At 34.4% G+C, this 15,000-nt stretch overlaps 1 protein-coding gene across 1 annotated transcript in view; it reads left to right on the top strand.

Annotated features, from left to right (window-relative positions):
- The window catches only part of LOC136851718 (uncharacterized), a 32,162-nt gene that overhangs the window by 768 nt on the left and 16,394 nt on the right, over window positions 1-15,000 (top strand). The window contains exon 2 of the mRNA XM_067126061.1: window positions 174-389. Coding sequence (XP_066982162.1) covers window positions 174-389 — 216 coding nt within the window. The remainder of the gene's footprint in view (window positions 1-173; window positions 390-15,000) is intronic.

Genomic DNA, 15,000 nt, shown 5'->3' with positions numbered 1-15,000 from the left:
GATGGAAAAACACCGGTGAAAAGCAGAGAGAACTGCACATAGTATTCATAGATCTGGAAAAGGCATACGATAGAGTACTAAGCTAAGAGGTTTGAAGGTGCGTGCAAGTAAAGGGAACACCAGAGAAGTATGTGAAGTTGGTCCAAGATATGTACAAAGGAGCAAAAACACAGGTTAGAAGCAGTATTGGGTTAACTGAATGGATACCAGTAAGAGTTGGTTTACATCAGGGATCTGCTTTAAGTCCATATCTTTTTGACCTGATAATGGATGTGCTATCTCAAGGAATAAGAGGTAAATCCCCCGGGTGCATGTTGCTTGCTGATGACATCGTGTCATGCAGCACCAACAGAGGGGTAGTGGAGTCAAAATTAGAGCAATGGAGGAAGGTACTGGAAGACAGAGGTTTAAAGATCGGTAAGAAGAAGACTGAATACCTAAGTTTTAATGAAGATCAAGACTCAGAGATTAGTATGGAAGGGACAAGGTTGAACCGAGAAGAAATATTTAAGTATCTTGGTTCAGCAGTAGGTGATGATGGAAATTTGGGTGTAGAAATAATGCACAGTGTGCGGGCTGGATGGAAAAATTGGAGAAAGATGTCAGGTGTCTTGTGTGACCTCAGAATCAATATAATGGTTAAAGGAAGAGTGCATAAGATAGTAGTGAGACCAGCTTTGATGTATGGAGCAGAAACATGGCTGGTAAAAAGAGTGCAAATGAAGACATTGGATGTGTTAGAGATGAAAATGCTTAGGTGGATGTGTGGAGTAACAAAAATGGACAGGATCAAAAGTGCAAGAATAAGAGCAACTATTAAAGTTGTAGAACTGTCAAAGAAGGCCCAGGAAAAAAGCCTGCACTGATATGGCCATGTGACGAGATGGGATGAGACATATTTAGGGAGGAGAGTGATGCAGATGGAGGTGCCTGGTGGGAGAGCAAGAGGAAGACCAAAGTGAACGTGAATGGATGTAGTTAGTAAAGATCTGAGAAACAAACAAATGTCAGAGGACGGTGTGTTTAACCAAGCCAGGTGGAGGAAAGCTGTCAGAAACATCGACCCCACATAGAAGTGAGAAAGGATGCAGAGAAAGATATATATATACATATATATATATATATATATATATATATATATATATATATATATATATATATATATATATCTTTCTCTGCATCCTTTCTCATATATATTTGGGTATATGTTTCTGACAGTATCCATATATTTTGTTAAATATATATATATATGACATTTATTTGTTATCTCAGATCTTTACTAATATATCCATTATATTCATATTTATATATATATATATATATATATATATATATATATATATATATATATATATATATATATATATATATAGATAGATAGATAGATAGATAGATATATATATATATATATATATATATATATATATATAAATATATATATATATATAGATATATATATATATATATATATATATATATATATATATATATATATATATATATATATATATATATAAATAAATATATATAAACACAAAAGTGAATGTTTGAAAGTTAATATGTTTGTTTGTACATTTGTGCAATATAGAAATCCAAATTGCGTGACCGATCTAGACAAAGTTTGGCACATGGCCATCATTTGACCCAACTTAGATAAAAGGGTACGTTTCAAACTCGTACCCCCCTCCCATGCCCATTTCCCGCATCCCACTTTCTCCTTCCCTTTGTAACTAAATAAACTCTACGGGTTTATCATACCTCATTTAATGTATTCGAGAAAATAGAAATATATTATTGAAAATGCTTGTCAGTCACTACAGTAATACCTGGATAAGGGGGACAGACAGGACAATAATAAGTGGATAAAAGGGACAGTCAGAATAGTAATACCTGGGTAAAAGGGACAGATAGTACAGTAATACCTGGTTAAATGGGACAGACAGCATAGTAATACCAGGATAAAAGGGACAGCCACCACAATCATACCTGGTTAAAGGTGACAGACAGTACAGTATACCTGGATAAAAGGGATAGTCACCACAGTAATACCTGGTTAAAGGTGACAGACAGTACAGTATACCTGGTTAAAAGGGATAGTCACCACAGTAATACATGGATAAAAGGGACAGCCGCCACAATAATACCTGGTTAAAGGTGACAGGCAGTACAGTATACTGGATAAAAGGGATAGTCATCACAGTAATGCCTGGATAAAAGGGACAGACAGCACAGTAATACCTAGTTAAAAGGAACAGACAGCACAGTAATACCTAGTTGAAAGGGACAGACAGCATAATAATACCAGGATAAAAGGGACAACTACCACAGTAATACCTGGATAAAAGGGACAGACAGCACATTAATACCTGGTTAAAGGTATCAGACAGTACAGTAATACCTGGATAAAAGGGATATTCACCACAGTAATATCTGGATTAAAGGGACAGTCACTGCAGTAATATCTAGATCAAAGGGACAGTCATCACAGTAATACCTGGATAAAAGGGACAGGCAGTACAGTAATACCTGGTAAGAGGGGACAGACAGTACAGTAATACCTGGTTAAAGGCATCAGACAGCACAGTAATACCTGGATAAAAGGGACAGTCACCACAGTAATATCTGGATAAAAGTGACAGACAGTAAGGTAATACATGGTTAAAGGGGACAGGCAGCATACTTATACATGGTTAAAGGGGACAGACCATACAGCAATACCAGGTTAAAGGGGACAGACAGCACAGTAATACCTGGTTAAAGGGGACAGACAGCATGGTGTTGCCTGGATAAAAGAGGCAGTTACCACAGTAATACCTGGGTAAAAGGGACAGACAGCACAGTAATACCTGGTTAAAGGTGACGGACAGTAGAGTAATACCTGGTTAAAGGTGTAAGACAGCACATTAATATTTGGATAAAAGGGACATTCACCACAGTAACACCTAGATGAAAGGGACAGTCACTACAGTAATACCTGGAAAAAAGGGACAGTCACTACAGTACTCTGGATAAGAGGGACACACAGTACAGAAATACCTGGATAAAAGGGACAAGCACCAAGGTAATTTCTGGATAAGAGGGACATTCATTACAGTAATACCTACATAGAAGGGACAGACGTCGCAGTTATACCTGGATAAAAAGGGACAGTCCCCACAATAATACCAGTCAATTCCCCCTCTCCTTGTCCCTTCCCTCTTCCTTCTCCCTCCTTATCCCTTATCCCTTTTCCCTCCCTGTACACATAGACTGTCATTCAAAGTTTTCCTTGGCAGTGCTGGGCTGCTCAGCTATATATATATATATATATATATATATATATATATATATATATATATATATATATATATATATATATATATATATGAATGTCTTTTCCTGTAATACTACAGTGTAATATGGGCCCATAAAAACACTATTTGTAATTGAAACCATATATTTCAAGGCACCTTCATGTTTTGTATATATACCATTGTAACTTTCCACCTGTCCATATTCTACCAGTGAACAGGGGCACAGAAACAAGTGCCCGAAATATATGGTTTCAACGTTTAAATAGTGTTTTTATGGGCCTTTTTATTTTCATATATATATATATATATATATATATATATATATATATATATATATATATATATATATATATATATATATATAGTTCTCCATTGGGGTGGTGGGTAGAGCTCTCGGCAAGCACGCTGTTGGCCCAGCGTTCGACTCTTTGACTGGCCAATGAAGAATTAGAGGAATTTATTTCTGGTGATAGAAACTCATTTCTGGTCATAATGTGGTTCGGATTCCAAAAATAAGCTCTAGGTCCAGTTGCTAGGTAACCAGTTGGTTCTTAGCCACGTAAAATAAATATAATCCTTCGGGCTGGCCCTAGGTTAGCTGTTAATCAGCTCAGTGGTCTGGTTAAACTAAGATATACTTAATTTATATATATATATATATATATATATATATATATATATATATATATATATATATATATATATATATATATATATATATATATATATATATTATGTATAAAAGTGAATGTTTGTATGAGTGTATGTTTGTACGTTTGTATGTTTGTAACTTTGTGCGCTATAGAAATCCGAGCTGCTTGAATGATCTACACAAAATCTGGCACATGGTCATCATTTGCCGTAACTTAGATAACAGGGTAGGTTTCAAACCTGTATCCCCTTCCCCTTCCCCTTCACCAATCCCCCTTCCATTTCCCCTAAATGGGGCTGGTGCTGCTGGTAGACTTACTAACTAATGTGTTAAATAAACTCTACAGGTTTATCATACCACACTTCATTTATTCAATACCATAGAAATATATTATTGAAAGTGCTTCTCTTTCCTGTGATTAACAATTCTGTATGAAGGTCTGTGTTTAGGTTTAGTGGGTGTGTGTGTTTAGGTTTAGTTGGGATGTATTTAGGTTTAGCAAAGAGTGTAGTAGGCGGTGTATCAGGGGGTGTGTTTAGGTTTAGTAGGGGGTGTGTTTAGGTTTAGTAGGGGTGTGCTTAGGTTTAGTGGAGATGTGCTTAGGTTCAGTTGGGATGTTTCAGTTAAGTGGAGAGGTGTGTTTAGGTTTAGTGGAGATAAATGGGACAGTCATCACAGTAATATATGGATAATAAAATGGACAGTAACCACAGTAATACCTGGATGAAAGGGACAGCCAGCACAGTAATACCTGGATAATAGGGACAGTCGGCACAGTAATACCTGTACAAAAGGAACAGTCAGCAGAGTAATACCTAAGGGACAGTCACCACAGTAATGTCTGGATAAATTAGACAGTCACCACAGAAATACATGGATAAAATGGACAGTCAACATAGTAATCCCTGGACAAAAGGGACACTGAGCAGTAATACCTCGATAAATGGGACAGGTACCACAGTAATACCACCTGGATAAAAGATCAGCACAGTAATACCTGGATAAATGGGACAGCCAGCACAGTAATACATGGATTAATGGGACTGTCATCATAGTAATATCTGGATAAAATGGACAGTCACCACAGTAATACTTGGATAAAAGGGACAATCGGCACAATAATACCTGAATAAAAGAGACAGACAGCACAGAAATGCCTGGATAAATGGGACAGTCACCACAGTAATACCTGCAGGATAGTCACCACAGTAATGTCTGGATAAATACACAGTCACCACAGTAATACCTGGATAAAAGGGACAATCAGCACAGTAATACTTTGATAAAAGGGACAGACAGTACAGTAATGCTTGGATAGATGGGACAGTCACCAAAGTTATATCTCGATAAAAGGGACAGTCACCACAGTAATATCTGGATAAAAGGGACAATCAGTGCAGTAATACCTGGATAAAATGGACAGTCAGAACATTATTACCTGGATAAATGGGACCGCCAGAACAGTAATCTATATATATAGAAATGGAAGTATGTAAGTATGTATGGGCATATGTTCTAGCATAACTCTGAAACACTTTGAGCCATTTCAGCTAAACTTGATATAAATATGACTTACTATCCTGAAAAGAATACTGTAGGGATAAGACATCACTAGCACCAAAGGACACCAAAGGGGGTGGGGGTGGGAAGGGCTTCCCTGAAATGGGGCTGATTCTGCCTGTAGACTTAGTAACTAAATAAACTCTACGAATTTATCATACCTAATTTTGGTATATATATGACTTACTATCTGGAAAAGAATACTGTGGGGGTAAGACATCACTGGCACCAAAGGGGGTAGGGGTTGGAAGGGGGTGACATGTAAAAATAACTGAAAACGACAGATATAGTGTCTAATCCATAGTTTTCGAGGTTGCTGAGATGAATAGTGACACTCCTGATGCCCTTCAAGTCCAAGTTCAGCCCTGATGGGAAGTAGTGTGAAACGGGGTGAAAATTAAATATAAAAAATGACAGATATTAGCCTCTAACCCATAGTTTTTGAGAGCACTTAGACTAATAATAACCCTCCCGATGCCCTTCAAGTCCAAGTTCAGCCCCGATAGGAGAGTGGGGTGAGAAGGAGTGGAATATAAAATGTCAGAAATGCTGGGCAATGTAATTGAAGCAACTATTTTAACAGGAAAGGGAGACAGTGAGAGAAAAAGAGAGTGAGAGGAAGAGGAAGTGGAGAGGGAGTAGAGTGGGTGTTAGGAAGGAGAAAGAGGGAAAGAGTGAGGAAGAGTTGGAGAGAGAGAAAGAGGGGGGGACAAGGGAGAGAAAGTGAGAAAGAGAAAGAGCGAGTAGAGGTGTCGTTAGGGAGGAGAGAGAGAGAGAGAGAGAGAGAGAGAGAGAGAGAGAGAGAGAGAGAGAGAGAGAGAGGAAGTGAGGGAGAGAGAGGGGGGGAGAGAGAGAAGGTGAGAGAGTAGGTGATGAGTTAGGGAGGAGAAAGACGGAAAGAGTGAGAGAAATTTGGAGAGAGAGACAGACAGGTAGGGAGAGTGTATCCGTTGACATTCAGAGTTTTCCACGGCAGCGCCATGTTGGTCAGCTAGTACCTGGATAAACGAGGCAGTCACTATAGAATACCAGGATAAAATGGACAGTCAGCACAGTAATACCTTGATAAATGGGACAGTCAGCACAGTAATACCAGGTTAAAAGGGACAGTCCCCACGGCAATACCTGGATAAATGGGACAGTCACCATAATACCTGGATAAGTGGTTCAGTCCCCGCAGTAATATCTGGATAACAGTGACAGTCACCACAGTCATACATGGTTAAATGGGACAACCACAGTACTGGATAGATGGGACAGTCAGCAGAGTAATGTTTGGATAAAAGGGACAGTTAGTACAGTAATGCCTGGATAAAAGGGACAGTCACCACAGTAATAACTGGATAAATGGAACTGTCAGCTCAGTAATATCTGGCTAAAAGGGAAAATTTTTCTGAGACCTTCAGAGTTTTCTTAGGAAGTGCCAGGTTGGTCAGCTAGTATACACACACACACACACACACACACACACACACACACACACACACACACACACACACACACATATATATATATATATATATATATATATATATATATATATATATATATATATATATATATATATATATATATATATATATATATATATATATATGACTATTTATCACATCACCGTGATTCATATACAAAAAAAAAAGCTACAAACGTCCTTTAATATCCAATTCGCTCTACCTCGGAAATAATATATTTTCATATATGTTACCGAAGGGGAATTAAATTTTTTAGTTGATAATAAGTCACCTTCCCGTGGGGTCATAACCAGAAAATACGGACGAGGACTCAGGACTACAGGGTTAGTGCGTCCCTGTAGTCCTGAGTCCTCGTCCGTATAAAATGATTATATACGGGAAATAAATATATTATCAACTAAAAAAAAATTATATTCGGTAACATATATATAAAATATATTTATATTCGGTAGAGCGAATATGGATATATAAATATAACGTTTGTAGCTATTCTTGATTATATATATATATATATATATATATATATATATATATATATATATATATATATATATATATATATATATATATATATATATATATAATATATATATATATACATACATACATACAGTATATTTGTTGGTTAATTCTGATAGTGGGTTGATGTGGCTTTTCTTAGCAACATTCACTTCAGGCAACTCTTCTAGGAAAAGTACATTCCGAAATCAAACCAGCAGGCGGAGGGGAACTTTTAGCCTTGGTAGGTAACCCTTCTAAGAGATGGTTAATCTGAATAAAAACCCTGTTCTCCAACCTTGGGCTGTGTCATAGCCATTGTACCGTGGCCTTCCATTGTCTTAGGTTTGAGTTATCTTGTCTGAGGGTACAATCAGGCATTTATCCTCTTTTTTTTATTCACTTTCCTGTTTTTTTTTTTGAAAAGTGTTTAGAACAGGCTGATGAGAAGGCAAAAGTTGCTTGGTGGCTTATCATGTAAGTTCCTTCATCTTTACCTAATCTTTTCCTTCTGAGCATTTTATAATTTCTAAGTCAATCCTGATTATACTCCCCCCAGTTGTTGTGGCAAACCTGGCGGATTTCTTATCCTTGCAAGGTGTGCCGGCCCCATCATGTTGACCAGTTGCTTCCAGCGCTTTTTTCAATGACATATGGTTATGTTTATACACACTTTCAACAGAATTTTTGTAAGAAATGGAAATGTTGTTGTTGCTGATGGCATTGTTGTTTGTTCTGTTGACTTTTAGAGTGTTACTGTTATTATGAGTCTATTTATTAGATTTTTTACTGATTTATGCTGTTAATTTTGATCCTTCCAGGTAACATTGAGCTGTTATTCATTACAGTAAGAAAAATTGCAAAGTACTTTACCCATAGATTCGGGGCTTCAAGTAAAATTTTCTTGATCTGCAGAGTTGTGCCTATAATTATGATTTAATGTTTATATCTGAGAATCTTATAAGTCAAAGGTTGAGTTTTTAACCCTGGTGTTTGATGACCCTGATTTTATTTATCATTGCAACATCCCACATGCTCTAGGTGTGGCCGTATACAGTAACTCAGGGCAACCTATTTATCGTCAGAAAAATATGGAATGTAGTTGCTATGAAGTTCTTTGTTTTACTATTTTCAGTAAGTTCTACAGATTTTGTCCAGCTAATCGAGGAACCCACACACATTTCTGGTAATAGGTTAGACTTCATATTAACAGATGTTCCAGGTATTGCCAAGTTCAAAGTCTGTGAATATATAGGCACTTCTGATCATGGTGCCATTGAGATGGACATATCCGGCAATCAGTATATTCCTAATACCACCATTGGAAAAAAAGATCTGGTATTTAAAGCTTGTCAGACACTTAATGTCTCAGTTGCTATGTTAGATCCTGATCCCAAGTGCTGATGGCTATTTTAATAAGGGATGTCCCTAGAAAGGTCATAAAATTCAGGACAACTGACCAGCCATGGTTTGATGATCCATTTAGACGAGTTTACCATGACAAACAAACCAAATTCAACACTTGGAGACAAAATTGTTCATATGAAACTTATACTATTTTTTTGAGTCTTGCCGTGCTGTGGAATAGAACTTACCATACAGCCGAGAGAAAATACAAAAATTCCTTGAAGAGGAAACTTGAAGGAATTGCTCAGCCTCATCTGTGGTGGACCAAACAGGTATCCTCTATCTTTGGGTCAGGCTCGCCTTCCATTCCACCACTATTAACAGATGATGGTAAAATGGTTACTGGCCCTAGGGAAAAGGTTGAACTGCTTCATTGAGCTTTTGAAGCTAAACAATCAGCTGAGAATGTCCCTCTCCCTGATACATGTCATCTTGAACCCATTCTTACAGAATTTGCACTTCGCCCGAGGGATGTAAAGAAAATTCTGGATAATCTTGACAGCTGGGATGGAGAAGATCCTGATGGTTTCTTCCTTTTGTTTATTAAAAAGGTTTCTAGCATGTTGTCTCCAAAGATTAGTATATTCAATAGATTTTTATGTCAATTTAGTATCTTTGTGGATGAGCACAAGCTTAGTAATGCAGTACCTGTTCCAAAGAGTGGCATGTCTGCAGACTGCAGTAACTGCAGGCCAATTTCTATTCTCCTTGTGCTCTCCATAGTTGCGAAAAAACTTGTTTATAAGCCACTATGTAATATGAGTATGTGGAATCTAAATGATTGTTGGCTGATATTTAATATGCATATAGAAAGCAGTTAGGTACTTGAGATGCTCTTTTAGACTTGACATTTCATTTGCAAGAGTACCTTGATAAGGCTTTTGAGTTCAGAGTAATTCAAATAGATTTTAGTACTGCATTCGATTTAAAAAGTCATGAGGTACTTATTTATAAACTTCAGAATCTTGGAGTGGGTGGATATGTTTTAGGATCACTTCAATATATCCTTTCAGATAGGCAGTAGCGAGTTGTTGTTGGTGGGATCCTTTTGAACCAAGACCTATTGTGTCTGGAGTTCCACAGGGTAGTGTTCTTGGTCCAATATTATTGTTGGGGCATACAAGCGATATGGTTGCTGGCCTGAAAAGCAAGATTATTCAGTATACCAATAATGCAATAATTGTGGGTGTAGTAAAATCTCCATTTATGAGAAATGAAGCTGCCCTCAGCCTCAATTGGGACATGGACCGGATGCTAGTGATTAACAGAGCTCGTACAGATTTCCTACGCCATCCTCCCTTTCAAGTGGATGAGACTTTACTGAATAAGTCTGAAGCTTTAACTATTCTAGGTGTAACTTTTGACTCACATCTTACTTTTGAGAAACATCTAATGAAAGTTTCAGTAAATGCTGCACAGAAGTTAGGTATTGTTCATAAGGACTCATATTTATTACAGTGATAAAATCAATGCAACCTGTTTTAGGTCATTTGTACTTCTTTTACTAGAATACTGTTCTGCAGTACAGATGTCTACTCTCCAAAGATTATCTCTTTTAGATAGAGTGGTTTGTAGTGGTAGGTTTCTGTTTCCTTATATTAACAGTTACGACTTGGACCATCGACGGATGGTCTCTTGTTTGTCACTTTTTCATAAGGTGTATTTTAACAGAGATCTTTCATATTCACAATTGATCCCTGATCAACTTTTCTTGCCGAGAGCAAACAGATTCGCTGAACAGCAACACCGATAAGCAGTAAATGTGCCTCGCTGTCGAACTTCTTATTTCCAGAGGTACTTTATTATTCATACGGTTAGACTGTGGAACAGTCTCCCTGTGGATGCCGTGCCACTGGAACTTCAAAATTTTAAGCGAAGGAGCAATGTATTAATACCCTAAAGCTATTCTCCATGCATTTAAAGACACTTTTATCTATTTATCAGTTTATTAATTTATTAATTAATTTTTTTAATAAGTGAGAGCTCTACTTCCTGTAATTCCCTTTAACTTTCCTTGCTTCCTAATTAGCACTATATCTTTGGAAGCTTGAATTACAAGTCAATATATTATATATTTGGCTTGTTCATATATAAATATATATATATATATATATATATATATATATATATATATATATATATATATATATATATATATATATATATATATATATATATATATATATATATATATATATATATATATATATATATATATATATATATATATATATATATATATATATATATATATATATATATATATATATATATATATTCATGATGTTGCCTTGTAATACATATATCCTCCTATAATTTTGACATATTTATTTTTTCATGTGTTATGTGTAATGATAATGGTTGTTGAAGTGTCATATTTAGTTTAGCATCAGATCTCAAAAGAACTAATGATTAAGTAACTGCATAGCATAATTTAGAATTGATAATACAATTTTAATAGTTACATAAGCTTAGAACGAATAATATCTTTCTTGGTAAAAGCGTAGTACGTGAACATGTGTGTCCAGCAAAGACTTGTATCATTTCAATTGTCATCAGTTGAGATAAGAGAGAACGCTTTGTTTTGGGTCGTGATAACAGGTTTGGAAAACAAATGCTGATTTGTCCCATACGACTCGAGACGAGTGATTTCACGTTGTTACATGTTCGAGTCACGTACGCCACTTTGAGAGAAAGAATATGTGACTTGATCAATTGTGCCATGTTTTGTAAGATTGCGTTCAAAACATTTTGCTGGGATGACGTCATTTTCCTTCTAGAAGCTTCTCCATTGTATCTCGCACCAAAAATGCTTTAATGACATCATGTAATTGTTTCACGTGTTACTGGAATTCTAAAATTTGTTTCATTCTGATTTCTGAGACCATTTGATTTGGTTCCCTCTCTCTCTCTCGTTCTTAGACAGAGATTACTTTTAACGTAGTGTTTGCGGTCATTTATTATCATTAACTTTTGAGATCTGAATTTAGTAAAGTTATTTAGTTTGTAACGGCGCCTGGTAAAAAATTGTGTTTTGTGGTAACGCAGCTGCAGCAAGTGATTTACAGAGGTTTCCACAAGTTTGTGTAAGGTAATGTGAATTTTACTTATTAATACCATGGTATGATAAGTTAGGAAATGTTTACCAAGTGAAATCATTATTGATAAATCTTATGTGTATTTTTGTGTGTTTTTCTATTTACAATCTCTTTATATTTTCACATTTTTTATGTTTGTGATGTAACATTTATTTATGTAACATTTTAAATATATCTTGGTAATTTAACATTGCATACTTGATTTGATATCTCATTTATTTAAGATTCTCTTTTTAAATCTTGAGTAATTCTTGATAGTTTAAATTTTGCTTGATTAATTTAAATTCCTGATAAAGTTTTTGTGAATTAGTTTTGTTTCATAACTTAATTCAGGAATTAATTAAGTCTTGTGTTATTTTCAAGTAATAATAAATTTTTCAGATTGTGAATTCTAATTATAAACTTTGAATTTAAAAATAAATTTTTGTATTTAACATTTTTAGAAAAAGTGTTTCATTTGTTGATCACCAGTGAATAGGATTGATTGTGTGTGCATAAGGCAAAGTGATAAACATGTTTTGTTCTTTTAGTTTTGCTAAAGTGAATTAAGACCAGGGAAACAGTTAGAGTTTTTTGATGGAGTGATGCCCTTTTACTCTAGAATATTTCTAGTTTAATTTTTGATACCTCACACATATTCTGATGAACTTAGTTTGATTTTTCAAGTGATTGATAAATAAGTTTTTCCCGAACTCTTCGAAGATCAGTACGTTACGCTTCGGAGAGTTCGGGAATTTTCCTACATATCAGAAATACAGGGCATGTCATTAACTGGAGTGGGGCGGAGTTGGTTTTCAAAAGTAGCTGTCCGTACAAAAGAAAGATGCTGGAATCTGCTATCATCAATCAAACCAACAATATGAACCTGTCAGGAGGACATTGGAAATCGGACGACATCGACGCCTTAATCCTCAAACCCCTCCTGAAGAAGATGACCCAAGAAACGTGACCGCCAGATCCGTCGCCAAACGGGAGCTAATGAGGCCAAAAACCACTAGGGAATTTGGTCATTCTCCTCCTTCTTAAGAAACGCCACCTCCATAACATCGGAGGCCTAAGGCCACGCCTTTATGTTTTTGTATATATACCACTGTAACTTTCCACCTGTCCATATTCTACCAGTGAACAGGGGCACAGAAGCAAGTGCCCGAAATATATGCTTTCAATGTTTAAATAGTGTTTTATGGGCCTTCTTGTATTCATATTACACTGTAGTATTACAGGAAAAGACATTCATATATATATATATATATATATATATATATATATATATATATATATATATATATATATATATATATATATATATATATATATATATATATATATATATATATATATATATATATATATATATATATATATATATATATATATATATATATATATATATATATATATATATATATATATATATATATATATATATATATATATATATATATATATATATATATATATATATATATATATATATATATATATATATATATATATATATATATATATATATATATATATATATATATATATATATATATATATATATATATATATATATATATATATATATATATATTATATATATATATATATATATATATATATATATATATATATATATATATATATATATATATATATATATATATATATATATATATATATATATATATATATATATATATATATATATATATATATATATATATATATATATATATATATATATATATATATATATATATATATATATATATATATATATATATATATATATATATATATATATATATATATATATATATATATATATATATATATATATATACATATACACACACATATATATATATATATATATATATATATATATATATATATATATATATATATATATATATATATATATATATATATATATATATATATATATATATATATATATATATATATATATATATATATATATATATATATATATATATATATATATATATATATACATATATATATATATATACATATATATATATATATATATATATATATATATATATATATATATATATATATATATATATATATATATATATATATATATATATATATATATATATATATATATATATGTTAGGAACAATCGTTTGTCGATTGTTCCCTTAGTGGATTGTTGCCTCCTTTGTTTTTGTTTGTTTTTAATTTCTGGCGAGTTGACGTCTGATGGATGGCGTCAGACTTCGCCAGTATAGCAGCAACGAGCCAGGTTCTGGAGGGCAGAACGACCGATGGTCCAGGGCAGCAGCAGGTATCCGTACCTGCGACTTTGCGAGTCAGGTCCTAGCAGCGAAGAGTTTCTTGAGGACGAGATGGTTGCCGTGTCGGCTCTGTCATGGTCGTCGTAACTGGAGGAGGACGTCAGTACGTTTCTTGGAGGACGAGATGGTTGCCGTGTCGGCTCTGTCGTGGTCGTCGGTACTGGAGGAGGACGTCAGTACGTTTCTTGGAGGACGAGATGGTTGCCGTGTCGGCTCTGTTATGGTCGTCGTAACTGGAGGAGGACGTCAGTACGTTTCTTGGAGGACGAGATGGTTGCCGTGTCGGCTCTGTCGTGGTCGTCGGTACTGGAGGAGGACGTCAGCACTGTGCGTGAGGACATGATGGTTGTCGTTTCGACTCTGTCGGAGTTGTCCTGCAGTGTTCCTTTGAGCTGCCAGCTTATGTATTTAGTTCTACTGCCTGGGTATTATTTATATTTTTGAATGGCTTATTAATTTGCTTTTGTAATGTTATTGTGCTGGTCACTTGTTTGTGCTGCTAATGTTTATTGTGTTTTTGATTCATTTATGTTTTACTGACCAGTTAATTGTTGCTGCTCCTTTAAGTGATTAATTCACTTGTTATAATGTTCATTTAATTGTTTATTCTAAATTGAACCAATTGACTCGCTGTAAATATGTACTGTACATAATCTATTGTAAATAAATTAATTTTTAAGGTAACTTTTTCGTTTTGTTCTA

Source organism: Macrobrachium rosenbergii, chromosome 24 (genome assembly GCF_040412425.1).
Source record: "Macrobrachium rosenbergii isolate ZJJX-2024 chromosome 24, ASM4041242v1, whole genome shotgun sequence".
Taxonomy (NCBI): Eukaryota; Metazoa; Arthropoda; class Malacostraca; order Decapoda; family Palaemonidae; genus Macrobrachium; species Macrobrachium rosenbergii.
The sequence above is the reverse complement of the archived record's forward strand: the minus strand, read 5'-3'. Positions and strand labels throughout refer to the sequence as shown.